The sequence below is a fragment of the Chaetomium tenue genome (assembly GCF_020726465.1).
Source record: "Chaetomium tenue strain MPI-SDFR-AT-0079 chromosome Unknown F5144scaffold_5, whole genome shotgun sequence".
NCBI classification, from domain to species: Eukaryota; Fungi; Ascomycota; class Sordariomycetes; order Sordariales; family Chaetomiaceae; genus Chaetomium; species Chaetomium tenue.
Window position 1 is genome coordinate 2,541,971 of NW_027117333.1, and position 23,328 is coordinate 2,565,298.

The 23,328-nt window shown below is 56.1% G+C and overlaps 8 protein-coding genes across 8 annotated transcripts; 4 read left to right on the top strand and 4 right to left on the bottom strand.

Moving 5' to 3' along the window:
* Positions 1 to 850: 850 nt before the first annotated feature.
* On the bottom strand, positions 851 to 3,435 carry F5144DRAFT_578183 (uncharacterized protein). Its single transcript, XM_066789253.1, has one exon. It carries the CDS (start codon positions 3,316 to 3,318, stop codon positions 1,309 to 1,311), a length of 2,010 nt encoding a protein of 669 aa, XP_066641565.1. The 5' UTR covers positions 3,319 to 3,435; the 3' UTR covers positions 851 to 1,308.
* Positions 3,436 to 3,572: 137 nt separating this feature from the next.
* F5144DRAFT_298577 (uncharacterized protein) lies at positions 3,573 to 5,076 on the bottom strand. The gene is made up of 3 exons (XM_066783863.1): positions 4,505 to 5,076; positions 4,092 to 4,429; positions 3,573 to 4,041 (listed from the first exon to the last, which is right to left on the bottom strand). Exons 1-3 carry the CDS (start codon positions 4,848 to 4,850, stop codon positions 3,592 to 3,594), a joined length of 1,134 nt encoding a protein of 377 aa, XP_066641566.1. The 5' UTR covers positions 4,851 to 5,076; the 3' UTR covers positions 3,573 to 3,591.
* A 345-nt stretch (positions 5,077 to 5,421) lies between these two features.
* On the top strand, positions 5,422 to 7,966 carry F5144DRAFT_622162 (uncharacterized protein). The gene is made up of 5 exons (XM_066792094.1): positions 5,422 to 5,894; positions 6,283 to 6,389; positions 6,494 to 7,089; positions 7,143 to 7,416; positions 7,490 to 7,966. Exons 1-5 carry the CDS (start codon positions 5,700 to 5,702, stop codon positions 7,743 to 7,745), a joined length of 1,428 nt encoding a protein of 475 aa, XP_066641567.1. The 5' UTR covers positions 5,422 to 5,699; the 3' UTR covers positions 7,746 to 7,966.
* Positions 7,967 to 8,124: 158 nt separating this feature from the next.
* F5144DRAFT_654238 (uncharacterized protein) lies at positions 8,125 to 9,872 on the top strand (the record flags this gene model as incomplete). The annotated part of the gene is made up of 3 exons (XM_066793093.1): positions 8,125 to 8,438; positions 8,491 to 9,130; positions 9,215 to 9,872. The coding sequence occupies 3 exons, from the start codon at positions 8,125 to 8,127 to the stop codon at positions 9,728 to 9,730; spliced, it is 1,470 nt and encodes a 489-aa protein (XP_066641568.1). The 3' UTR covers positions 9,731 to 9,872.
* Positions 9,873 to 10,014: 142 nt separating this feature from the next.
* F5144DRAFT_594256 (uncharacterized protein) lies at positions 10,015 to 11,090 on the top strand (the record flags this gene model as incomplete). The annotated part of the gene is made up of 4 exons (XM_066790559.1): positions 10,015 to 10,140; positions 10,390 to 10,412; positions 10,477 to 10,735; positions 10,803 to 11,090. 4 exons carry the CDS (start codon positions 10,015 to 10,017, stop codon positions 11,088 to 11,090), a joined length of 696 nt encoding a protein of 231 aa, XP_066641569.1.
* A 543-nt stretch (positions 11,091 to 11,633) lies between these two features.
* On the top strand, positions 11,634 to 13,790 carry F5144DRAFT_578192 (Ferroporti-1). The gene is made up of 4 exons (XM_066789254.1): positions 11,634 to 11,964; positions 12,020 to 12,189; positions 12,247 to 12,990; positions 13,053 to 13,790. Exons 1-4 carry the CDS (start codon positions 11,646 to 11,648, stop codon positions 13,353 to 13,355), a joined length of 1,536 nt encoding a protein of 511 aa, XP_066641570.1. The 5' UTR covers positions 11,634 to 11,645; the 3' UTR covers positions 13,356 to 13,790.
* Positions 13,791 to 15,962: 2,172 nt separating this feature from the next.
* On the bottom strand, positions 15,963 to 17,940 carry F5144DRAFT_604375 (uncharacterized protein; the record flags this gene model as incomplete). Its single annotated transcript, XM_066791338.1, has 3 exons — positions 15,963 to 17,055; positions 17,220 to 17,745; positions 17,811 to 17,940. The coding sequence occupies 3 exons, from the start codon at positions 17,938 to 17,940 to the stop codon at positions 15,963 to 15,965; spliced, it is 1,749 nt and encodes a 582-aa protein (XP_066641571.1).
* Positions 17,941 to 20,087: 2,147 nt separating this feature from the next.
* On the bottom strand, positions 20,088 to 22,867 carry F5144DRAFT_594260 (fungal-specific transcription factor domain-containing protein; the record flags this gene model as incomplete). Its single annotated transcript, XM_066790560.1, has 4 exons — positions 20,088 to 20,826; positions 20,914 to 21,321; positions 21,377 to 22,575; positions 22,664 to 22,867. The coding sequence occupies 4 exons, from the start codon at positions 22,865 to 22,867 to the stop codon at positions 20,088 to 20,090; spliced, it is 2,550 nt and encodes an 849-aa protein (XP_066641572.1).
* Between the last annotated feature and the right edge of the window lie 461 nt (positions 22,868 to 23,328).

Consider the following 23,328-nt stretch of genomic DNA (forward strand, 5'->3'; position numbering starts at 1 on the left):
AGAGGAACACATCCTGTGGTTCATGGCGGTGGTTAGCAACAGTCAGGGCAACTGGGATTGCCCAAGGCGCATCAACTCACGGCGAAGGCAGTAAACCTTCCCAATACCACGAGCAACGGCATGGTGTCGGGTTCAGGACCGTGGCCCCTTGATCCCAGCAAAAACTGCGGGTAGTCTGAACTCGATATTGTCGTTGTGGTTGGCGAGCGGGCGTTTGTGCCTGTGCCTAGGCTCGGTGGAGTCCTGCTCCGGGCTGGCTCCGGGGTCGAAGTTCGGATGGGTGGATGAGACCTGCAAGCTGTGATGCGCGGAGCTCGGGTGGCCGGGTGTAGAGCCCTAGGTAGATATGCCTATCGAGGATATTTATGCTACCATTCTGCGAGCTTGCGTGGGCTGGCGTGTTTCTGCCTGTCCTAGTTTGGTCCCTTCGCGTGTTGTGCGAGGTCGTGGTGGTGTTCGTGTGCCCCTCGCGTCAAGATTAGGTAGATGTTTTAGGTGGTTTTGCTTCTGGATTTGTCGCGTTCAGGCGCTCCAGTCCCAGGTCTCGACAATGTCGGTTGCGTGGCCCCAACTCGGCCGACCAGCACAGAAACCGACCACCAAACTTCAAATCACCGGGTGAAGATGAGAATGCAGAGTTCCTCAGCTCCCTCCGGGGAGCAGAGAGAGGGGCAGAAAAAAAAACCCGAGGGCGGTTGTTTGGTTATCTTTCACAGCAGCAAGACCTCAGCTGGTCACACCCCAAGATGGCAGCGGGGCATTGGCCAACCAGACGCCTGTTTCTCCCCCGAGACCCCCAAACTCCCCCGCCTTCAGCACTCAGCACCCCGCCTTGGGCTGCATGTGGTTTCCTCGATTGGATGAACCGGGCGCCAAGCTTCTTAGCTCGCGCAACTCCCACCAAACTTCCAAGGATTGAGTTCGATGCAAGAAGGGTCCATATCCACACTTTTATCCGAAGTTCAACTTCCTGTCACGGTCTCGTCGTATGCACCGGACTAATAAGGGATTCGCTCATGGCGGCCTAAGTATGGTGGGTAAATCCACACGGGAGTTCATCTGTCCTTTCCAACATCGCCTGATCAAACAAGGTTTCCATCCGCCTCTTGCTCTCCGGACAATGCATCCGGGATGATAGGAAAACACTAACCGCATAATTTAATGGCCAGACCTCGGTTGGTAATTGTAAGGCAGCCCTCAGAGGCAACCACACCACCATCTGTATTACAGCGGCTTCACAAGCAGTAAAATGCACCCCAACAAGACCAAGGCCAGCTCCCGAGATTCGGACAAGAGACGACTCTGGCTCTACACAATCCGAAAATCCCGTGCCGCAGCCGCAGCATTCTCCCACGAGAGCGCCTCCCCGTTCATGATGCCATACACGAAACACTCGCCCACCAGCGAGTAGACACCGGGCACCGCGCCCGGCCGCAGCAAAAACGGCGTACGCCCGCCATGCAGCACCGCAACAACATCCCCCACCTCAGCATACCACGGAGCCAGCCCCACATACCCCCGCTTCGACACCAACAACCGGCGATGCCCACAAACCGCCCGAACCCGCCGCGCGTACTCCACCACACACCCGGCCCCGGGCCCGACCCCCACCCCCCCGGCACGTTTAAACCGCACCGCAACATAGTCCCTCAGATCCCGGAACGCGCCCCGTAGCGGCGCCCGCTGCTGCTGCTGCCGCTCGGAAGCGGGCCCTGGCGCGGACACCACGGTCGCCGGGCCGTACCAGCCCTCAACCACGGCCGCATGCTCAACGGGGGCGCTGCGCGCGCCAGCAAAGTCCCCAATATACGTCCGCCAGAGCGCCGCGCGCCGCCCACCACCACCCCCATCACCACCCCCGCCCCCATCTCCATCCCCATCCCCACCCCTATCACCACCATAAGGGCACGCCACCGGCGCCGCCAAAGCCAACGCCTCCCACTGCTCCAGCGCGGCGATCTCCGCACGGGAGGCGGGTGGTGGCTGGTCGCGCTCCGGGTGCCAGGGGGTGCCGAGCGCGGCGACCGTGTCGAAGCGGATGCCGTGCAGGACGAGGGTGGTGTGGGGGTCGGGGTGCGGTTGGGGCTGCGCGGGGAGGAGCTTGGCTGCGCGGTAGCGGGGGTGGGGGTGGGAGGCAGAGGCGTTGTTGTTGTTGTCGAGACGGTCGAGGAGGGGGGTTGGGTCGGCTGCGCTGTGGGTGGTCCAGTTTGGGGCCCAGGAGGGGAGGGGGTTGTTGTGGTTGTTGTTTGTGGTGGCTTCCTCGGTGGGGGTGGGGGTAAGATGGCTGCGCTGTTTACGCACGTAGTTGAGGATGTCGAGCGTCCCGCTGTGTTGGATCATTTTGCGGGCGAAATTTGCGTATGTGTGTGCCGCGGAGGTGGGGGTGCTGTAGTCGGGCACCACGCCCGCTTCGAGGATGCGAGGTGCCAGGTTGAGGAGGCCGTAGATCCTGTCTCCGGGGTCCTCACACTCTAGCCACCGGAACTCGTACAGCAGCCCATAAGGGCTCAAGTCCCGTTTGCTGTCACGCCACTTCTGACGGAGTACCTTGATGGAGTGGTAAAGCCTGAGAAAGTCCACGGCCTCGGGACGGACTCCCTCCCCAACATCTCCTCTCAGTGAGTCTCCCATCGCCTCCCACGTCAACTCATTCTGCCCACACACAAAAACAACCCGCCTAGCCAGAACCGCTTCCTGAACAAAAGACAGGCGCGGCGGCGTCCGCGCATCCCAGTCGGGGCAAGGAAACCCAGAAATCCCAGCGCCCTTCGCCGCCGTCGACTCGCCCATCCAGACGCATAACTGGCGCGCCTCGGCGTAGATGCGCGGCAGAACACGCCACCGCCACTGCTGCTCTGTCCCGCACCGGTCCTGCTGGTCCCCACAGACCGCGTCGATCCAGACGCTTCTTGGAGGGCCGGATGGGGGTCGGAGACGGCGTAACGCTGCTGATATGGGCTCGCTCACGGGGAATGGCGCATCGTTGAGGGTGATGGCTTCGGACTTGTTGGCGCCCCAGATGTGGGTGAGGATGTCATACTTGGGGGCGGATGACAAGGGGACTGTTTCGAGGCGGCAGCGGATTGGTGCGTCGCGGGGTGCTGGGAGCAGCAATAGTAACCGGATTTCGCCTCCGGTTGGGTCTGGGGGAGTGTGAAGGGAGGGTTCGGCCATGGCTGAAAGTTGGTGTTGTGGGAGGGGGTGTGGTCTTTTCGTGGGTTGGGTGCGGCTGAAAGACACGGACCAATACTTGGGACGTGTGGCTGCGGGTCTGGGTTTCTCTCTCTCCATTGACCGCATAACCCTGCATTTAGTCATGACCGAACCAAACGGCTCCTATTACGTGGGAATGAAAGTTGGCTGGTGAGGGAATGAGAAGAATGGTAAACGTTGGCGCTGTATCTAAGTTGACAAACAACGACCCTAGTCTACCAACCCCCCCCCCCCCCCCCCCCCCCGACCCTCCATATGGTTCTCACTGAACTTACTTTTATTTTTTCTTCTTTTCTTAACTTCTTATTTTCCTTTCCAGTTCAGCCCCCTTTCCGTTTGAGGATCCTGGTTCTCGAGCGCATCCGCCATCACATTCCGTTACGTGTGTATCTGCAGAGCGACGTTGACTAAAGCGCCGAGTTGCGTTGACCCGTCCTCCCGTACCATTGCCCCATCCTCCATGTCCCTCAGAATCACATTGAGATAGTCGCCAGCGTCTGAAAGGTGAAGGATGTGGCCAATGGCAGAATGAAGTTCGAGAAGTCGTGCCAACGGGGGGTCTATATATGGGTGTGAGAACAGTGTTCTGTAAACGGGAAATTGGAGCTGGGCCGTCAAAAAAGGATGGAATGCCTGAATTTGATAGGTATTTGCAGCAGCACCTGCTACACGCTCGAAGAAAATGTCGAACTTCCCGAAAAGCCTGCGCATCTCGAGGGAAAGAGTAATTGCGTTGCGAGGCCCGTCAATATCCTTGCCCTCGATAAGATGGATTATACCAACGTCAAACATATTAAGAATGGCCATGGTAGCCTTCTTGGGCTCGCTCTTTTTAAATGTCAGCGTGAATTAAGTAGAAACAGAAAAAGGCTACAAACCAATTTGTCACCCCCCTCCGACTTCGTCAGACCAAATGGGATAAGATGTGCTACCTCGAGATGGCTGTAGTCGTCCTGGGGATTGAGCACATTTCCATCGTCGTCTCTCGCAGGAGGTTGGCGTAACCGCTCTGTCAGTAGTTCTTCCTGGTCAAAGGCACGCGTGATAACGCAACGGTGACGGTCGCGAGTAAGACAAAGGCCCCGTAAGGCCCCTAGACGCTCAGGAGTCCCCACCAACTCTTGCATCCGCTGCTGCTCCTCCTGTGTTTGGACTTGCTGGACTGCAAGATGGTAGGTGGGTGTTGGCTGAGGGGTCCTTCCGGCGGAGGCTCGAACTTCAAAAACTGGTCGTTAACAGAGGGGGGCGAAGGGGGCCGAAGGGGCTGTAAACATGTGATAGCATGACATACATGGAAGAAAGAAATGGTAAATGAGGTGGTCGGCAAAAGAGAATAACAGCTCACGAAGACTGGCAATCTCATCGTCGTTACGAAGATCTATGCCGTCCGCGTTGTCGTCGAGCATTCCGAGGGCGAGGGATTGGAAAAAAGCTTTGAGAAATTTGTCCTGCGACTCTGGCGAGCGCGCATATTCGAACGTATGCCGAACGAGGGCTGGCCGACTGTACCCGCGACCGTATTGAGAAGAAGCTGGCTGCTCGGTGTTTTCGAAGTATGTGATGATGCGGCGGAACTTGTCAACGGCCTGAGCCCGTTCCTGGCCATTGAAGATGGGGCCAGATTCTGGAAAGTTCATTATATCCTCTCAGGACAACTGACGGTGGCGTGGAGTGGGTCCGCCAGAGTAATGGGTTGGCGTTTATCGACGAAAGTTGGTCAGAATGGGGGATGGGATGGTAAGTGAAACTGTGAGGGAAAGGAACCTAGCAATAGAGGGGAGAAGAAATAGATTATTACGGGTACCCCGCCCCCTCCTCCCCGTGCACCCAACACTTAGAAACCGTCCTGAGAAAAGGAATAAGAAAAGAAATAAAATGGAAAAGAAACCGAGGGTAACTATACAACAAATGAAGGGGAAAAAAAAAAAAAAAAAGACAGTAAGGAAAACTGAGCAAATTGGAATAAAAGTAAAAAGGGGTGTAAGAAGAGAAAGAAGAAGAAAAATGAAAATCAAGCAAAAGGAAAGAAACGATACAAAATGTTAAAATAAAAATTAAATAAAACACGCACATTCCTATACCTACCTAGTCAGGGTTTAGTCGTATTCAATATGACTGTTGTCGTGTTACAGGAAAGAGATGCCTCTGAACCTTGTTGGGGCGAGTCGGCAACGTGGTGGTCTGGTAGCAATGAGACAGCTGGGAGTATTCCAGTTTGTGCCTGTAGCACGCAGCGGGCTTTTCTATTTTTGTCGCGGCTTGCGCGCTAACAGCCAACAACCAACATCCAGACACAGCCCGAGAAATTCAAGGCTGTGGTTACCTCCTTCCCCAAGGCATTGCAGCTGGCCGAACTCTCGCTCTTTCGACCACTACCGTCTAACCACACAGATCAAAGGCTGCAACGCAGACACGTACAGCACTGTAATGCCCTGCACCGATCCCAATCATCTTGATCGAATATTCTTTTGAAAATTGCATTCAATATGAGGAGCCAAATGAAGACGGACGAGATTGAGGCGGAGCGGGATCGATGGGTCGCCGCTCTCAGCGATAGCGATATCTGTCGCCTCGCCTCTTCTTTCCGGGACGGCGACCCGTGCACTATCTTCCAGCCACGCCAGAATGGCGCTTTTAATGTCTGCTTCTTCGTCGAGTTCAAGTCGCCTTGGCAACGCTGGGTGTCATGAATGACCATAAGGGCGGCCAGGGAGGCTGCAGTCGGAGGTGCGGGACGCACCGACAGCCAATCGCTTAAGGAACCAATCATAGTAGCGTCACGATTATCACGGGTGAAGAAGGTGATAATCACCAGGGTCACTAGTGATCGAGGTGATAACCTAGGCGTTATCACCAGTATCACCAGTGACACGGGTGATAGTAGATAGTATATAGTCACTCATTCTGGAGGGCTCTGGGAGTTCTCCAGTTAGCAATCACAACTACAGTTCGCTACAAGCTCGCAAGCCTACTGTTGAGACAAGTCTATTGTTGTGCACCCTTTGGCTGCACCGAACCTAAGCATCCTCGAGAGATTACCTTCAACGAAGCTGAACCCTAACAGGATAGGATCCTGGAGTAGGTTCGTCACACTGGGTCGTCCGGATTCCAATACCCATCAGCCTCCCCAAGATCCTGTTGGACGAAAAGACTGAAATCGAAGTGGCCACCATGCGGTAAGGGTTTATGATTTCATCCCCTCCTTCCCCAACGCCCTGCTTGGTGTTCCTTTCTCGATTGCTCCTTTTGCCTAAAAGATCTTGGGCTGAATATAAAATAGCTACTTGTCGGCCAAAACCACCATTCCCATACCCAGAGTGCACGCCTATTCATTCTCAGACACAGCGCCGAACGGGCTGCCCTTTATCATCATGGACTACGTCGACGGCCACAGCCTCAAGGACCTTGGATTCAAATCTATTGGCGAAACATGGGGCTCCCTAATCTTTGCCGGACCTCAAACCGCTGCCGCAAAACACCTCCATCGACAGCTGGCCGACGTTTACGTCCAGTTGCGCCAACTCGAGTTTCCCCGGATTGGAGCCTTGGGCTTGCGTTCGCGTGATGTGTCAGCTTTGACTTGCAACCCTCAAGAGATCACCGTCTGTAACCGACCGCTCGCGATAGATATCGCCCTACAAGAACTCGACGGCTTGCAACCCGGAAACATCTTCCCGCCTCGGAAAACCCTGTCTACAGCTCGCGAATTTGTTGATGGCTTGCTAGGGTTAGCCCAGAACAAGCTTGAGAAAGAGCTAGACCAGGGTATGGATGAGGACGAGCCGGCATCTGTTCTATATGCCGCTCACCATTTCAAGCGCTTCGTTCTGGATGAGTGGCTGGACCAGTCGGCCGACCAAGGGCCGTTTACTCTGAGTATGTTGAACAACTTCTTGCCCGCTTCAGCTACATTGGCTAACCTGTACTAGTACATGGCGATATGGAGAATGTGATAAGCAATCTTCTGTTTGACAAGGACTACAACCTTGTTGGTATTGTAGATTGGGAATGGAGCCGAGTCGTTCCGGTGCAGTTTATGGTACCCCCGATCTGGCTCAATGCATCACAGCTGGACTTTGTGCTGCTCATTCAGGAGAAGTACAACAAGCAGGTCGGATACCTGCGTGCTGCCATTCAGGAAGTCGAGAAAACATTGGGCCTCTTGCCGCACTTGTCGAGTGAATGGGCACCTCTGGAGCAGTGGTATGTGCTCAACGCTTTTCTTCCTTCCCAAACCTCTCGAATTTCATTGCCACGGCTGATACCCAGTGCAAAGGTGCCATACCGCCATCGTGTACTGGGACCTGATCTTTAGGAAACTGGTGCCCAGGGTTCGCGGCCTGACCGAGGAACAGCGCGATCAGCAACACGAGAAAGAAGTTGTCCCGCGCATCAAGGAATTCATGGAGGGTTCAGAGGAGCGCCAGGCCTTCTTGGAGAGGAAGATACAGCAACAGATGGAGTATTTCGAGGCCGAGAAGGAACACTACGGCAACAAGACCAGGCGTCGGATTATCAAGCCTGTTTGTTAGGCCGGGTGTGGGAGCCGGTATGGGATGATCCTGAAAGCCCTATCTCTTTTCTCTCTTTCCTTTTCTCTTTTCTCTTTTCGGATACACATCTTCGTCCATTTTGTGCTTGGTGACATTGGGTGCCGCCGGAGTGCTGAGGATGATGCTGTGTGGCCTTGGCGTCTATGAGGTGCCGCACCATGCACGCATCGTTTCCAATTACCCCCCGTCTCCATTTCAGCAACGTCTTTATAATCATCTCAAAAGACAAAAAAATTACAGTGCTGATAATACCTTGCTTGCATTGCTACCCGCGGCTCGCAAGTCATTTCAATCACCTAGAATTTGAGAAGTGGCCTTCTTTCCGTGTCTGATGTGCCCGGCGAGGTGCCAATTGCCAATGGCACGCCGGAAAAGAGACATCTTCTTCCACGCCAACTTTGGTCTCAGCCACCTCCTCCGGTTAGCGGAACGTCTCCGAGGCCGTCCGTGTACTTGCGACGACTCTCAATTTCCCAGATCAGGGGCCCTAAACTGGGCGATCTTCCTCGAGTTCGATGATGGCGTCGAATGGGTGTTTCGGGCTCCCTGCTCTCGGGCATCCTCCGCCGCGACCAAAGATATCACGGGGCGTCTCCTAGCGAGCGAGGTCGCTACTCTGAAATACATCCGAGAACACACTGCCATCCCTGTACCAGAGGTGTTTCATTACAGGTAGGTTTTCAACGTCTTCTGCTCGTTCAATTCTTTCGCTGATGATCGCAAGTCCCACCTACGAAAACGACATCGGGATTCCATACATCTTGATGAGCAAAGCGACTGGTCATCCGCTTGCGAAGTACGAGTGGCCAACGCATACCCATGAATGCTCCCGGTCGAACAGTTCTACCACAGCCCGAGTGATGACAGGCGAGATGAAGCAGAAAGTTATGCGTCAACTTGGCTGCTACACGCGCCAATTATTTGATCTACGCTTTCCGACAATCGGATCGCTCTTCGAAGGCGGCCAGGGATATTACATTAGCGAGTGTCTCTCCCCCGGGCACGTTCTCGAAGACCGGGCAGCGATTGAGGGCATCCCGCGCGGTCCTTTCCACAGCGAAGCAGATTATTATTCTTCTCTCGCCATAGCCCTGTGTCTCCATGCTGAGCAGCTTCCATTGGGCCACCATGTTCTACGTGCACCTGTCCCTGTCCCACAAGAATACCCCAACTTCGCCAAGTACTACGCCGCCACGGATCGCTGGAACGACCTTGTCGCCCTTGGAGGAGTGGTGGAGTCGAGCACCAACCGATTGCAGTATTGCCTCGCGAGCGACCTCCTCCGGGACTCTATCATCCCCCGCATGGTCCGTCCCGTTAACCAGTCGGCCCCCGGCTTCCCCCTTTACCACCACGACCTCAGCGTCTAGAACCTGTTCGTTGACGATGACTTGAACATCACGTGTGTCATCGACTGGGCGTTCTCCTCGACAGTTCCTCCAGTCCAGCTATTCGCTACCCCAGGCCTGCCACATCCCAGGGACTTGCTGTTGGATTTGTCCTTGGTACATGCCTTCCGCGCCGGCATTGAAGCGGAAAATATGACAATCAGTGGTGGCAAGATCGAGCCCAACGACTGGAAGGCCAGCCAGATGGTCTCACGATTCATGCGCGTAGTCAACCTGGATGCTTTACAGGATTATGACCATCTTGAGGCACTCTACACGCTTGCCGGGGGACCTGCAACTTCTGGAGTTGACGGAGACGACACCAATAGTTTATCAACCACGTTGGCGAGACGAGCCACGAGCCACGATGCACTCGCACTAGCCAGCGAGCTAGCGGCCGATGACGAGCCTCAAAGTGAGATCAGTCGGCGGGAGAAGGAGTATTTCGACGCAGTTGGCGCCCAGAGACTAGCATTGGCGCGCAAGGTGGCATTCGCAGCCAAGATGAACCCGCAATTTGTGGCGGATGGGCGGCTGTGGCGTTGGGTTGATGAGGTTCTGGAGTATCACAACTGACGCCTGATCCGCAGTGAATTACCTCCGCAACGTGAGTATGTGAAGCAGCCAGCGGACCATCTTTTTCCCTCGGGGGCCCAAAGCAGAACGCCGGGGTTGAGCCAATCAGATATGATGTGCATGACAACAGCTGACAGTTGAGAGCTGCATGCACTGTGTGATAAACAAAAACAAGTTGTTGTCCGCCCACCCGCCCTCGGTCAAGACACGAGACCTTTGTCACGCTACCTTCAACAGCTCACCACTTTTGCGTCGAACACTACATACACCCCTTTCTTGCCACCATGGAACAGATTAACCGCCGAAGTCTCGAGCGGACGCAGTACCGCCAGTTGATGGCCCTGTGGCAGCATTTGGGATTCCACGCGCCTGGCACGCTAGACGACGCTGCGCTCCATCGTCTTGGTGTTGTGAGGGGGGCAGATCTCGACGTTGATAACCTGTCACCCTTTGATTCTGAGCCGCCTTTTTTTGTTCCCTATCACGGCGAGATCAGCGGCCTAGAGGAAAGGCTTAAGAGGTGGGGGCCCAATTGGCGCCCGAGGAAGGATAAACCGGAGCACCTCCGCGATGATGAGTGGGTTCCGAACGCCGGCTACACCTACGCTGAGATGAGGCTAGGATGGTTCGATTCTGTTTTTCGTGGCTTGGGTATGGAGTACGAGGATCAAATACATCCCATGTACGTTGCTCTCAGCTTCTTTGCCGCTGCTCCCCCAACCTTCGCATCTAACACATATGTCAAGCAACATCTACAAGAAGGTCGACCAAGAAGACATGAGCTTTTCGTCGCCGATGGGCGACTGCTCTAACAGCGTGGAGATGTACTTGACGGGATACTACATGGTGCCCACCGCCGCCGACACACCCCATCTCGGAATCACAATGCTCAACCCGACTGTGGCCCCAGAAGGCAAGGCGCTCGAGAGCGAGCTCAAGGCCGCCGTCGCCTGCCTGTGGGCGCAGACCCGTTTCAAGCAATTCACCAACCACCACACCAAACCTGTAAGACCCTCCCTCCCCCCTTCCTTCGCCCTCATCCATCCAACCAACTAAACTAACCACCCCCCAGATCCTCATCATCACCTTCCAACTCGAAACCCACGCACGCATCACCCAGGCGCACATGGACCCCCAAACCAACACCATCATCTTGCGCCAGTCGCGCCAGCTCGAGCTGGGCGGCGCCCCGGGCGTGCCGCCCCCCGACGCCCTCCTGCTCATCCGCTGGCTGCTCAACTCGCCTGTGGGTGTGACTGGGTATGGGGATGGGGATGGGGAGGGGAATGGGGAGCGGTCTGGGGGGCAGGCCGGGGGGGAGGAGGCTTCTGTGCGGGGTGTGGGGGTTGAGGAGGGGTAGGTGTTGCGTGTTGTTTGTGTGGTGGCCACATAGGGGGCTGTGGTGATGGGGGGGGGGGGGTTGTGGGGGTTATGTTTGTGTGTTTTTTTTTTCGAGGGGGGGGGTGGGATAGGCACTTGCGGAGCCAGGTGCTGGGGTTGTTTTTGTTATGGTATGAGTGATGTATCATGATTGATGGGGCGTGCCCGACGGGACGACAGGATATCACTTGGGTTTGGGGTTGAGTCTTTTGTGAGGTTAACAGGGAATAGTCCAAATAGGGCGGACAATTTATTCTCTCGCATATCTTGAGCCGCCGCACGCACATTTTGTTTTCGGCATCCTGAATATGAGTATTTCGAGGATCTAGTGACCGATATGCCGTCTTTGGTATCGGCTTGGGGATATCGAAAAGGGAAGAGACGAGGTATCCCAGCCCAGCGAACTGAGTATGAGAGCGCCGGAACTAATTAGGCCCCTTTTTGCCAATGGGGCCCATGCCAAGACCATTACACACAGCTGAACGACATTTGAACGTCCATCTGTCACCCTTGACATACATAACAATTTCTCACCATGGCATTTAGTCGCCCCCCAGACGAAGAGCCGGCTATCGATGAGCGCACCGCTCTAGTCCATAATGCGATCGGATCTCGAGACCAAGCATCAACTCGGATTGCTCGCCGGCTCTACACGTCGCACTTCTTATCAACATGGAATTCCCGCGTGTTTGAGTTCGGCGCCGTGCTGTACCTGGCAACAGTTTATCCTGGGACCTTGTTGCCCATGTCCGTGTACGCTCTGACACGCGGAATGTCGGCCATTCTGTTTGCCCCTGCCATCGGGCACTATGTCGACACGGGCAACCGGCTTCAGGTGGTCCGGGTGTCCATTAGTAAACGCTCTCTTCTCAGGGCCCTTTTCATAAGAGGTTGCTAATCTCCCTCGAGCCTTCCAGCGCCTTGCCGTGGCGGCATCCTGCGCCATCTTTTACATGCTCGTCATCGGGCTGCCTCTCGGACGTGGCGGAAGAACGGGCATGCTTGTGCTTTTGTCCTTCCTCGCCTGCATCGAGAAGCTGTGCTCCATTCTGAACCTAGTCTCTGTTGAGAAGGATTGGGTGAGTCGGCCAATGACCATACAAGCGTCTTGGACCTTTAGCTCATCGAATCGATAGGTCGTTGTGGTGGCAGACCAAGACCATGCTGCGTTGATGACCATGAACGCACAAATGCGGCGCATTGATTTGCTCTGCAATCTCTTTGGCCCCCTTTTCATTGCGTTGCTTGACGGCATCTCAACCAAAGTGGCTATCACTGTCAACCTGGCCATGAACGTCACGTCCGTCGTCCTCGAGTACTTTGCTATTGCCCGGGCCTACTACGAGGTCCCGAGACTACAGGAGGCCAAGGTAGCACCGCGACGAGAACCAACAGAAGCCGAACCAGCGCGGATGCGCGAGAGCCGAAGCCAGCTCGCACAGAGATGGAGGCGCGCCCGTGGCGTCTTCAGCAAGTCCGCTAGGGATTTCAACTTCTACTTCCGTCACCCCGCCTTTCTCGCTTCTATCGCGGGTGCTCTTCTTTACCTCACGGTCTTGAGCTTTGCAGGCCAGATGGTGACCTATCTGCTTTCGGCTGGCTATACTTCCAACCAAGTCGGTATCACGAGAACGCTGAGTGTATTCTTTGAGGTATTGGCGACGTGGGTGGCGCCTTGGCTCATGGGGCGAGTTGGGCCCGTGAGAGCTGGCCTTTGGCTCAGCGGCTGGCAAGTTACGACGCTAGTCGCCGGGATCACAGTGTTTTGGATCTTCGACGATGACCCTGTCGTCTCGGCGAGCGCTCTCGTGAGCGGCACCATACTCAGCCGTCTAGGACTAAGGGGGTTTGACCTTTGCGTACAAATCATCGTTCAAGAGGTAAGAGTCGATACCAAGCTCTCGGCGGGTAGTGTCTTCCACAAAACTAACGATCCGCGCAGGAGGTCGAGGCCGAGAACCGCGGTGCATTTTCATCAGTGGAAGCGGCATGGCAAAACGCTTTTGAACTCCTGTCTTTCGCCACGACTATCGTCTTTTCCCACCCCAATCAGTTCAAGTGGCCCTCACTCATCTCCGTTGGGGCCGTCACTTCGGCATGGGCCACATATACTCTCTTCGTCTATATCCGCAGAGGACATCTGGTCCATCTGGACTCACTCACAAGAATACTGGGCAGCAACAAGGGACGCCAGATGGAAAGGCAGAGGGTGGTCGATCGAATCACCTCGGAAGCTTACATATAGGGAGCTGTCTCACAGTATGGGTGAGGAGGTCTGCCCCTCTGAAGGTAAAATCACGGCGAGATCTCTCGGACGGGTTTGTCCTGAATGTCCTGGGGACATCGCACTTCTCCTATTATCAATGAGCCATTTATTATCATCCATAACTGCCATACCACGTTCCATGGTCAGATACCACAAATTACCACCACAGCAAAGAAACAAACAAACACGAGACAGCCCCTCCCCCTTAGAACCCACCACCACTCTCTCCAGCCCCCGTCCTCCACCCCCCGCATTAGCGCCGCCACCACCACGCTCCGCAAACCCTCCACCTCCTCCTCAACCGCGGCCGCCCTCCGCGTCCCCCATCAGAGAAGCATCGCCCGGCACTCTCTAGCGCTGCACCCCCACCTTCACCAACCCCTCACCAACCCTAACCAACCCTCCCACTGGGAGTCGCCCCCCCCCCCCCCCCACCCCCCAACTGCAACTGCAGTCACCAGCCACCAGCCGACAGCCACCAGTTTTCCCACGCCCTGACCCCCCAAGAGCCGCAGCACCCTCTAGCTTCTACCTGCACAGCGGTTACCCCGCGCAGCAGGGAACGGAGGGGGAGGGGGGGGGTGGTTGGTGGTGTTGTTTGGGGAACGGAATCCGAGTGTGTTGGGTCATGGGAGGGCTGAGAAAATGTTGGGAGATGTGTGGGGTTTTGTGTGGTGAGGGGGGATGGGCTGGTTTCTAGTTTCTGTTGCGAGGGGTTGGGTTGGGGCAGATGCGGTGACGGGCGAGGATGGTGAGCAGGCTGTTATTGTGTATGGCGGTCTGGCGGAGACTCCGGGTTAGGGGATGTGTGGAGGTTGGAGTTTGAATAGTCCTGTCCTATCATAATAGATGAGCCGGCTTCTTTAGGATGTTTTGGCTCCAGAATTCATTTCCTGGTGAGGCGTCCCTGAAAGTGGTCGAGCCCCAGACAAGGTGGTCTGATTCCATGGCTGTTCATCTTTGCCCTCCCTCATCCAACGGTTCAAAGAGTAGTGACCGGATGACGCCTGCCTCTGAGCTGATCCGCTGCTGATGGTGGATGGTGCATATGGCGGCACACCTGAGGTTTTTGACTGCGCACTAGCTGTGTTCATGGTGACTAGAATCGGTAATCTGATAGGACACGGTTAGGAAGGGGTTTTGATAGATGGCAATCTGACTGACTACTCGCACTTTTGCGGTTTTTACAATGCTCAACGAAATGCCCGCTCAGTCGATGTCTGGTTCAGAGACGAGTCCCAGAGAGTTGGTTGGGCCCGGTGGTAAGGTTTTAGGTCTTAGGAGTATGGGAGAAACGTCGAATGATTGATGGAACTTATGGCTTGCTACGTGTTACTGATGAAAGTTGCTACTTATATATACCATCAAGTCTCATGCTTCATGCTCGCCCCCAACAAGCTGAGTCCCTATTCGTACCAGACTATTCCTACAATGAAGCTTTCCTCCAACCATAGCTCTCAAGCTGTGTGCCCATTACCGTCGAGCACACTGCCCGAGCCTCAGCACCAAGCAGCTGTCCAAGTATCAGGTGAGCCAAGCCCAACACCGCGAGGGTAACATTCCTCTTCCTCAAGCCGCACCCGGCAAGACGCATCATGCCTGAGGTATCGGGCCGGGCTCGAAGCCAAGCCCAAGACTTTATTCAGGCCAAGCTCAGCCGGGTGTGGATCGGCACAGCCCTATCATCCCCGAGTTTTGGTTCATCCACTCATGCCATGCCGATCGGCCCCCCCAAGGGTTCAGACTCAGGGGTGCTGCCCCGTCCTGAGGTTCCCCGTTTCGTTTCAGGTTCCACTGTCACCGCCGGCCTGCCCCTGCAGGCTTTCTGGTCGTTTTTATGATGGGAGCCTTGGGGGTTAAATTGCGAGATTAGGCAAAGCGGACTGACGGATCGGGAGAAACGCTGATCGGCTTGCGTGGTGACGTCTTCGAATCTTCCAACATCTGGTTGGCCCTAGTTCATGCCCTCATTGGGAAACCCATCGCCGCCGCCTCGATGACAAATTCTCTGCTCGCCGCGGAAACGCCCATCATGGAACGGGTGGTGGCGGGATGCGGTCCACGCTCGCTGTTTGAGTGATGGTTGCTAGCATTTTGTTGCTCATGGCCTGGTTCATCCCGAACTGCACGCGTAACCCCCCACAATGGTGGCCAGAATTCGATTTAACATCCAAGATCCTGCTTTGCAACGCAGGTGCGTAACTAGCTATAAGTGCCATCTAAACCTGGATACTACCGGTGAAAGCGACAAAAAGATATGGTATTCGTGCACCCTGCCCAACCCACCCACCGGATGATACCGTGCTCATCCGAGCCCCAGACCCGCCTCTTTACAACCATTTACATATATATACACATTACCACATAAACTGCGGTAAAAAGAACGTAACCCTTACTCCTGACAGGCGGCCCGGGTCAGGGTGGCATTAACCACTAGCCAGACACCGGCTAGACTAAACCCTGCCTGCCCCTCTTCCCTCGGAACCGCCCCGGCCAGAAATCCCCTCCCAAGGGAAGCAGTATTTGCTGCTCCCTCCTCTCCCACCTAATCTTTCCCCAGACTCTAAGAAATTGATATGGGGCAAATCACCCCGTCCCGGGATGTCCCCTCCCCATATCCGCCTGATGCTGTTGCGGATGCTGCTGCTGCTGCTGCTGCCAGCCCATCGCCATAGCATTCGCAAACACCGACTCATCCACCACGGTCCCGGCCAAACTGCTCCAGTCATCATAGACATTCATCGGCGGCGACATCAGGTGGGATTGCTGCGGCTGTTGCTGCTGCTGCTGCTGTTGTTGTTGTTGCTGCTGGTGTAGACGTTGTTGGTGCTGCTGGTGCTGGAGCTGCTGCTGGATCTGGTGCTGCTGCTGCGGCGTCATTTGGGACAGCAATTGCATGTGCGGGTGTACGTGCGTCACGGCCAGGTCGTAGTACCCGCCTGTCCCGGCAGGGCTCATCATCGGCTGGCCGTAGGGGGATATTACCCCCTGAGGTGGTTGTTGTTGTTGTTGTGGGAGGGGTTGTTGTTGTTCTGGTTGTTGATGTTGTGTCGGGGGTGGTGGTTGTGGGCTAAAGAAGGGGTTATTTTTAGGAAACATCGAGGGAAGAGGCGCAATGTTGCGTTGCTTTTTCGGGAACGGCTCGTCGTCGTATGCTGTGGGTGGTGGCGGTGGTGGCGGCTGGGGAGTGGACATGTGTTTCGTTAAGGGGGATGACTTCATTACGGCTTTGTGCTTCGGCGGCTCCGAGATGGGCCGCGAGCTTGACGAGGTAGGGGGTGGTACAGGTGCGACGGTCGGCTGGACCTCGGTTCGGAGCCGGATGGTGGCCGAGTCGTGGGCGAGGCGGGCGAGGAATTTCGGGTCGTCGCGGCTCTCACTGAAGAATTCGAGGAGATCTTGGAGCTTCCCTGGGCTTTCGCCCTCGAGGAACCCCTGAGCGTGGCCTGTTGATTTGGCGTCCCATTCTAGCATGGGTTGCTGGTTGCGTGGTAAATGGCCATAGAGTTCCGAGTCCAGGTCTTTCCAAGCTTGGCTGATAGTCGGCTGATGCAATAGGCCGTAGATGACGAGCGAGTGGTTCCAGTGTGACTTGTTGCAGCCATCCTCGTAGTGCCGGGCAATATGGTCGAAGTAGCGGTCACGACTGGCAAGGAACCCGCCGCAAAAGCCGCATGCCCTGGGGGACGGTCAGCTTGCCTGGTTTGTCTACGGAGGTCGCACCATGCGCGGCGTAGGCTGCACGACCCTCGGACTGCGAGCACAAAGAGTGGAAAGAGTGGAAATAGCGAAAATGGAGCAAAGGAAAAAAAAAAGGGGAGGGATAAACTTGAGAGGACATACCATGCCGTCTTCTTCTGCGTGTACTTCACCACACGCTCGGCATGTGGGCAGGTTGTACACCCATGGGCGTTTTTGTGGTGTTGGTTGAAGGTATTCGCGCCCCAAAAGATGCGGTTGCAGTTGGGACAGGGGTAGCGCTTGTAGCGTTCGTGAAACTCATCCTCGTGCCGCTTCCAGTCAAACTTGCGCTGAAAAGCGACGTCGCAGAAGGTGCACCAGTAAGCGCCCTGCGGTTTGGAGCTGCCCCGGTTGTTGCTTTTGACGGGCGGCGCAGGCGGCGCGGACAGCGGCGTGGCCGAAAGTTCCTGGACGCCGCCCCCAAGTCCTCCCTGGGATGACACCGAGCTCATCGAGGTCGCCGTGGACAGGACGCTCGCCCTCCCTGATGACTTGGAACTCGTCGTCGACACGGAAAGTCGCGTGTTGTGGAAAGTTTGGTGACTGCGTTTCTCCTGGACAACTTGCTGTCCCTGTTGCGCAGCCAGCTGCGGACTGCTTGTGTCCATCCCTGCCATCGCAGCGTTGCCTAGAACCTTGTCAATCACTCAATTGCTCCCCAATTCCTCAGCAAATGAAACCGTGTTTTCTTACCATCATCACCATAGTTCTCCAACAATGCGCGCAACAGCGCTTCTCGTGACAATCCACAGTCGGTCAAGGCCTGGACATGAAGACGGGCCGCGGCCAGGCTGTCGGCGGGCGGATCGCGGAAAGGATCCATTGTGAAAGAATGAGCGGCCCGAGGCTCAGCTCAGCTCAGCCCAGCATAGAGCAGCACTGGTTAAAGAAAAAGGGAGACAAAAAAAAAGAAAGTCGTTGGTGAGTAGGTAGATAGATTGCTCCCGGCAAAATCCGACGTAGTTAGCTCTCCATCGTGTGCAACTGCAAAAACACGAGGAGTCAAAATGGAGAAGGAAACAAAAAGATGCTAGGTTCAGGTGCGGCGAGCGAGGCCACGCGCATGTGGGAGACAAGCCAGGAATATAATACGACGCGCCCCGAGGATGGCTGCAACCCTCCCTTTAAAAATGGGACAAGGGGGGAGGGGGGGGGAAGGCCTCCAGGGGATGGAGCGCGCGCGGCGGCGCGGGTCGGGGGCGAGGCACCGAGGAACCGGGGAGTGCTGACTGATTGTGAGGGAAAGGAAGGGGGACCGGCTAACGAGTGCGAGCGACGCAAGAAATCCTGTTCTCTTTGATCCCCGTCACATCATCCATTTTCGTCCCCTGGCAGCAGCAGCAACAATCGCCGAGAGATCATCAACAAAACCTGCCTTGAAACCACCATCCATCCTCGACCCTCGACAACCTCGATGGATAGGCGCCTCCACCCACCACAAACCCACCATACCCGCCACGAGCCACAGGGTGAGTGACGGGCAGCAGCAAGCAACCAAGCCAAACCAAAACCAAACCAAACCAAACCAAACCAGACCAGGACAGGGTGCGGCAGATCGTCTGCGACCCTCCCCTCCCGCACGAACCACCACCCTCGTTCTCTCCCTCTCTCTCTCCCCGTCCCCCCGTCCCCGGCTCGCCCTGCCCTGCCCTTACCCCCCCCCCCCCCCCCAAGCCCAAGGCCCCCCCAACCCCCGAACCCCACCGCCTGATTGGGCACAGCACCGATTTCCACCCCTGTCCCACCTGAAACACTGCCTGGGAACCCCGCTGGGCGAGTGCGTTTCGAAACACCCACGCCTTGCAGCGTGGCGCCCAATCAGCACGCGTCAAGGCGCCGCTCCAGGGGAGATTTGGGGGGGGGGGTTGCTTGTTGAGGCTGGTGCTGGTGCTGGTGCTGCTGTTGTTGTTTTGTTTGCTCGCGCTGCCTGCTGCGCTGCGCTGCTGCAGCGGCGGCTGAGGGGATTTCAATTTTAACAAGAAAATGGCTCGCGGGCTGCGGCGCTGGCTGCTTCTTCTGGTGCCAACTGCGCCAACTGCTGAAATCAGGACAGGGATGGTCCCTCGTCCCGTCTCTTGTTGGTTCATCCGTTCTCCGTTCTCCCTCCTCCATTCTTGCCAGCGAAAAGCAAGGATGGCATGGAATGGGTTGTTTGAAAGAAGATCGGATCTCGCAAGGTGTGGGGTCAAGGATCAGCCTTCGGTCCCGATCGGTTTTCCCTGGTTTCTTGTCTCGAGCCTGTCCCCTCTGATTAAAACCGTTCGATTAAGGACCGGGAATCAGGCAATCCTTTTTCTCCATGCAAGTACGTGTAAGGCGGGAACACACCCATCACGGATCTTGCTCCGCAAACCTGCAACGGCAAGCTCCATTTCGAGGCTCGGGGTTCTGGACGGATTGGGATTGTTTGCTTGCTGCTGTGCAAGAAACTTGTTGGAGGGTAAGCTTTGCCGAGGAACACCCCTGTGAGCGCAGTCGAGCTGTCAGCAGATTCCTCGAAAGGCTCAAACTACCCGAGTCTGACCCCCTCCGAAACCACGGTGATGACCATCACGAATTTGGTATTACTCCCGGGAAAGGAGCGGCGAGCAAAAAATGGTTTTGTCATTTTCCTAATGGTCATCGAATCGAGGGGAAACAGTGAGGGGTGGTCGGTCCCCTCAAGTCAGACGCTGTCCGCATGCATGCTGTGTATGGTGCGCAAGAATGACGGCAATTCTTCTGAACTGCAATTGTTGCCTTGATTTGATGAATGTCCTCTTCTTCAAAGGAGGCCTATGTCTTGCCATGGATACTTCCAATCCCTAGCCCTCAATTTCGCCATCTCTACCCGCCCCCCCCCCCCCTGATATTTCCTCCGTTCACTGATCCTCTCAGCCCCTGGGCTCGGCACCCGCGAGGAAGCCAAACCGTACGAGAATGTCGTTTTTCAGTTTACCTGGCCCATGGCCGTTCGCCCGTCCGAAGTCGTTAGAACAACTCGAACCCAGCCTCCTTCAGCTCCTTCCCCGTGGGCAGCATGGGACGGCCCTGCATCGGGAACGGCCAAAACAACGGGTTCTCCAGCGCGTCGGCCAGGTCTGCGGCGTGGGTGGGCCTGCTGCCGGGTCTCGAGTCTACGCCCAACCCCGATGTCGTGCCACTGCCCCACGTAGAGTTGAAATCCGACTCCAGGAAGTTGGGGGCAAACAAATTGAGGCTGGTCGTCACTGGCCGCGTGGACTTGTCTATTTCCGCTAATGTCACCTCGCGGGGTTCGTCGCCGATCGTGGTCTTGATCTCGACGTCGATGTTCCACTTTTTGGCTAAGAATGTTAAGATGTTGAGTGCTTGTTCTGCAAAATGATGACAGGGCGCCATCTCGGTGAGATCCGCGATGCCCCGACTGAGGGCGTCGATAACGTGGGGATTCAGCGCGGCTGCTCCTCGAGTGCCCTGGCCGCTCTGCGCCGCCTCCCCGCTTTTGGCTGACCGGGAGCTAGCACCTGCCGCGGCTATGGCGAGATGCATGATCGATGATGTGAGTACGAAATATGGGACAAACGATGGGGTCCGTCTCAGGGTGTAAAGCTGCGCATACGAGCGCAAGAGACCGGTGATGGCATCGGCGGCCTGTGAGCAGACATCACGCGGAGATATGCTGGATCCGATAATCCGGAGTTTGATCAGGGGACGAAATAGGAGGAGTATAGCAAAGTGATAGTACATACTACGCGCACTGTTAGCTTCCGGGTCAACCTTTGATGAGACAACGGTGCCCTCCACCGCACAGGGTTAGCGGCGTTGGGAAACGTACTGCGCAAACAGGACGGCCGGGGTGAAGTTGTGGCCTAGCCGTAGCACTTCCGGTATCTTGTCGTACCAGTTGAGGTATTGCGTGTAAATCGTAAGCAGATCTCGACTTGTGAGCGGCCGTCCAGGCGAATGAAGGATGTATAATGACTGGTGAACAAGTTCGCTGAGTTCGCAGAAACATTTATACACAGAGCGTACATTGGACGGCTGCTCACAGGACCGTTGGAGTGGCGCGCCTGGTGACCCGCTCAGTTCCGGTAGGAGGGGCATCTGGAAAGGGGCGTGTTTACCGTCATCCGTATACGGAATCCACACCGATGCCTCGATGTCATCTATTATCGCAGGCTTCGGTGGGAGGCGAGGGAAACACGAGCACTGGGGAAGCGAGCCGGTTGCCAATGACCATGCGCTAGCCACCAGTTAGAGCCTTGAAGCACGGAACCCGGAATTCTGACGTTACTTACTGGTCTAGGGCGAAAGCCCCCCAAAAAGTAGCCGCTTGGACTGCGCTTTCATCATCGTCCTTGCCATCGTCCTGTAGTCGATGCAGACCCATCTCGATGGCCAACCGGATGCTCTGACCGGCGTAATACCAGCTCTCCGAGTCCCTACCGCAGCTCGCCTCTCTTATCGACATTATTCCTAGAGCCTGAATGGTAGTGAGTTTGTGATGATTTTGTTCCTGGTAATACAACCGCTGACACTCCTTGAAGAAGTGGTCCCCCGACGTGTGCGGGTCGTCTGGATTAGATCGTGTGTTCGGTTGGCTCGAGAACCGGCACCCCAAAGCAAGCAACGCATTGACTAGGATGGAGGAGCAAAACCGCGGTCTGCCTTCCATGAAATCCTTGAGGAAATGCTCTTTGCTGAGCGAGGCGAAGGTTGGATACTCCCAGCAGAAATAGAGAGCCAGCAGATGTTGCACCAACCCTGGATCACTAGTTATTGTTGTCCATGTCCCCGGAGGAACCTGCATTTCAGGGACGTCCGGGAGCAAGATATGCCCGTAACCGCGCCCTCTTTGTGACTGCGAATCGTCTCCTTGACTCTCGACCCATGACCCGACTCGCGACTGGGCGGTTCTGACAACCTCCGGGTTCCAGTTCGCTGTGTCCGGATGAGAGCCAGTCGGTGTCGGATTGCTCTGACTGGAGAAGTGGCCCCCCCAAGGACTTTGATGATGATCCGTGTCGGACCGGATGCCGTGCTGCTGCTGCTGTTGTTGTTGCGGTTGGTGTTGCTGTTGGTGTTGCTGCTGTTGCTGCTGGCCGAGAATTGGGCTAAGTCCGCTCGGGCCGGGCAGGAGCGGTCCGTAGCTGCTCGGCGCGGCAGGGCTGTAGCCGGATCGTCCGGGCGGAGCGGCGCTCCCTTGGTTCAGCAGCCGACTGATCGAAGGTAGGGCGCCACCCCCAGAAGGCATGGCCCCTCCAAGCCAGTCCGATATCGATTCGACGCTCTGGCCGCTGCGCAGCCGGGCGAGGACCTCCTCCCAGAGGTCTGGGCGGACAAGGCCAGCAATAACTTGCTCATTATTACGCTGCTGGCGCCGGAGCTGCTCGATCTCGTGCCGCAAGTTCTCTTTCGATTGGCGTACGGGAATCTCATAGACGCATTTAACGTCCTTCTGGCCCTGGCATCTGCCGCAAGGTGTACGTCCGTCGCACTACGCGCGATAGTAATTGTGAGTCTCAAATCTTTTCTGCTGGCCCGGGGATGGCGGGGGGGTTCGGAAATTTAGTTAGCTTACCAACCTTTGCGCGTTTCTTGCGGCACTCGTTACAGGCGTTCGCTGTCACGACGCCGAGACCTCTCTTTCTCTTCGATGCATTCGGCACCGTGGTTGATCCTGTCGGAGCGACTGACGCGCCCGGGGAAAGTGCTGTATTGTTCCCGCTCGACGTGGAGCCAGGCGGTGGTGTGTTTCCTCCCGGGCCGTCCTCTTCCATGGGATCCATATTTTATGTCCACCTGGTGCGTCCCTGCCTCAGGTGGCATCCGAACAACGGGCGCGATAGGTCTGTCGATCAACGGCCACTAGCATGGTCAAGAACAGCGAGAAGGGCCACGCGCCGGGGGGTCAGAACGTGTGGTTCGGGTCTGGCCTAGGGCAAGAGGGGGAGTTAGCGGCGTATCGAGAAGTGCGGTCAAAACGACGGGCGAAAATCGAGAAAATCGAGAAGGGGAAACAAGAGGGCGACAGAGAAGGAAGCTGTGGGCGTCGAACCTAGCAACTGGAAGACGTATGCACAACGCTGTCAGATACAACCAATTCACTGGAACGACGGGAGCATGGCGCGATCAAGGGTTGACTACGGCAATACCGACTTTGCTAATAAAAGCTTGCCTTGCGCGGCGGCGGGTCTTCTTAAGTCGGGTCTGAAACGAACTAGGGAAGCAAAATACATCATTCAGGTTT

Excerpts from the sequence above, each read along its gene's own strand:
- F5144DRAFT_578183 (XM_066789253.1), bottom strand. The coding sequence starts at position 3,318 with ATGACTAAATGCAGGGTTATGCGGTCAATGGAGAGAGAGAAACCCAGA.
- F5144DRAFT_298577 (XM_066783863.1), bottom strand. The coding sequence starts at position 4,850 with ATGAACTTTCCAGAATCTGGCCCCATCTTCAATGGCCAGGAACGGGCT. Across the intron at positions 4,430-4,504 it reads TTACCATTTCTTTCTTCCAT|TTCGAGCCTCCGCCGGAAGG; the intron begins GTATGTCATGCT and ends CAGTTTTTGAAG. Across the intron at positions 4,042-4,091 it reads CGGAGGGGGGTGACAAATTG|AGCGAGCCCAAGAAGGCTAC; the intron begins GTTTGTAGCCTT and ends ACATTTAAAAAG.
- F5144DRAFT_622162 (XM_066792094.1), top strand. The coding sequence starts at position 5,700 with ATGAGGAGCCAAATGAAGACGGACGAGATTGAGGCGGAGCGGGATCGA. Across the intron at positions 5,895-6,282 it reads AGTCGCCTTGGCAACGCTGG|GATCCTGGAGTAGGTTCGTC; the intron begins GTGTCATGAATG and ends CTAACAGGATAG. Across the intron at positions 6,390-6,493 it reads ATCGAAGTGGCCACCATGCG|CTACTTGTCGGCCAAAACCA; the intron begins GTAAGGGTTTAT and ends AATATAAAATAG.
- F5144DRAFT_578192 (XM_066789254.1), top strand. The coding sequence starts at position 11,646 with ATGGCATTTAGTCGCCCCCCAGACGAAGAGCCGGCTATCGATGAGCGC. Across the intron at positions 11,965-12,019 it reads GGTGGTCCGGGTGTCCATTA|CCTTCCAGCGCCTTGCCGTG; the intron begins GTAAACGCTCTC and ends ATCTCCCTCGAG. Across the intron at positions 12,190-12,246 it reads TCTCTGTTGAGAAGGATTGG|GTCGTTGTGGTGGCAGACCA; the intron begins GTGAGTCGGCCA and ends TCGAATCGATAG.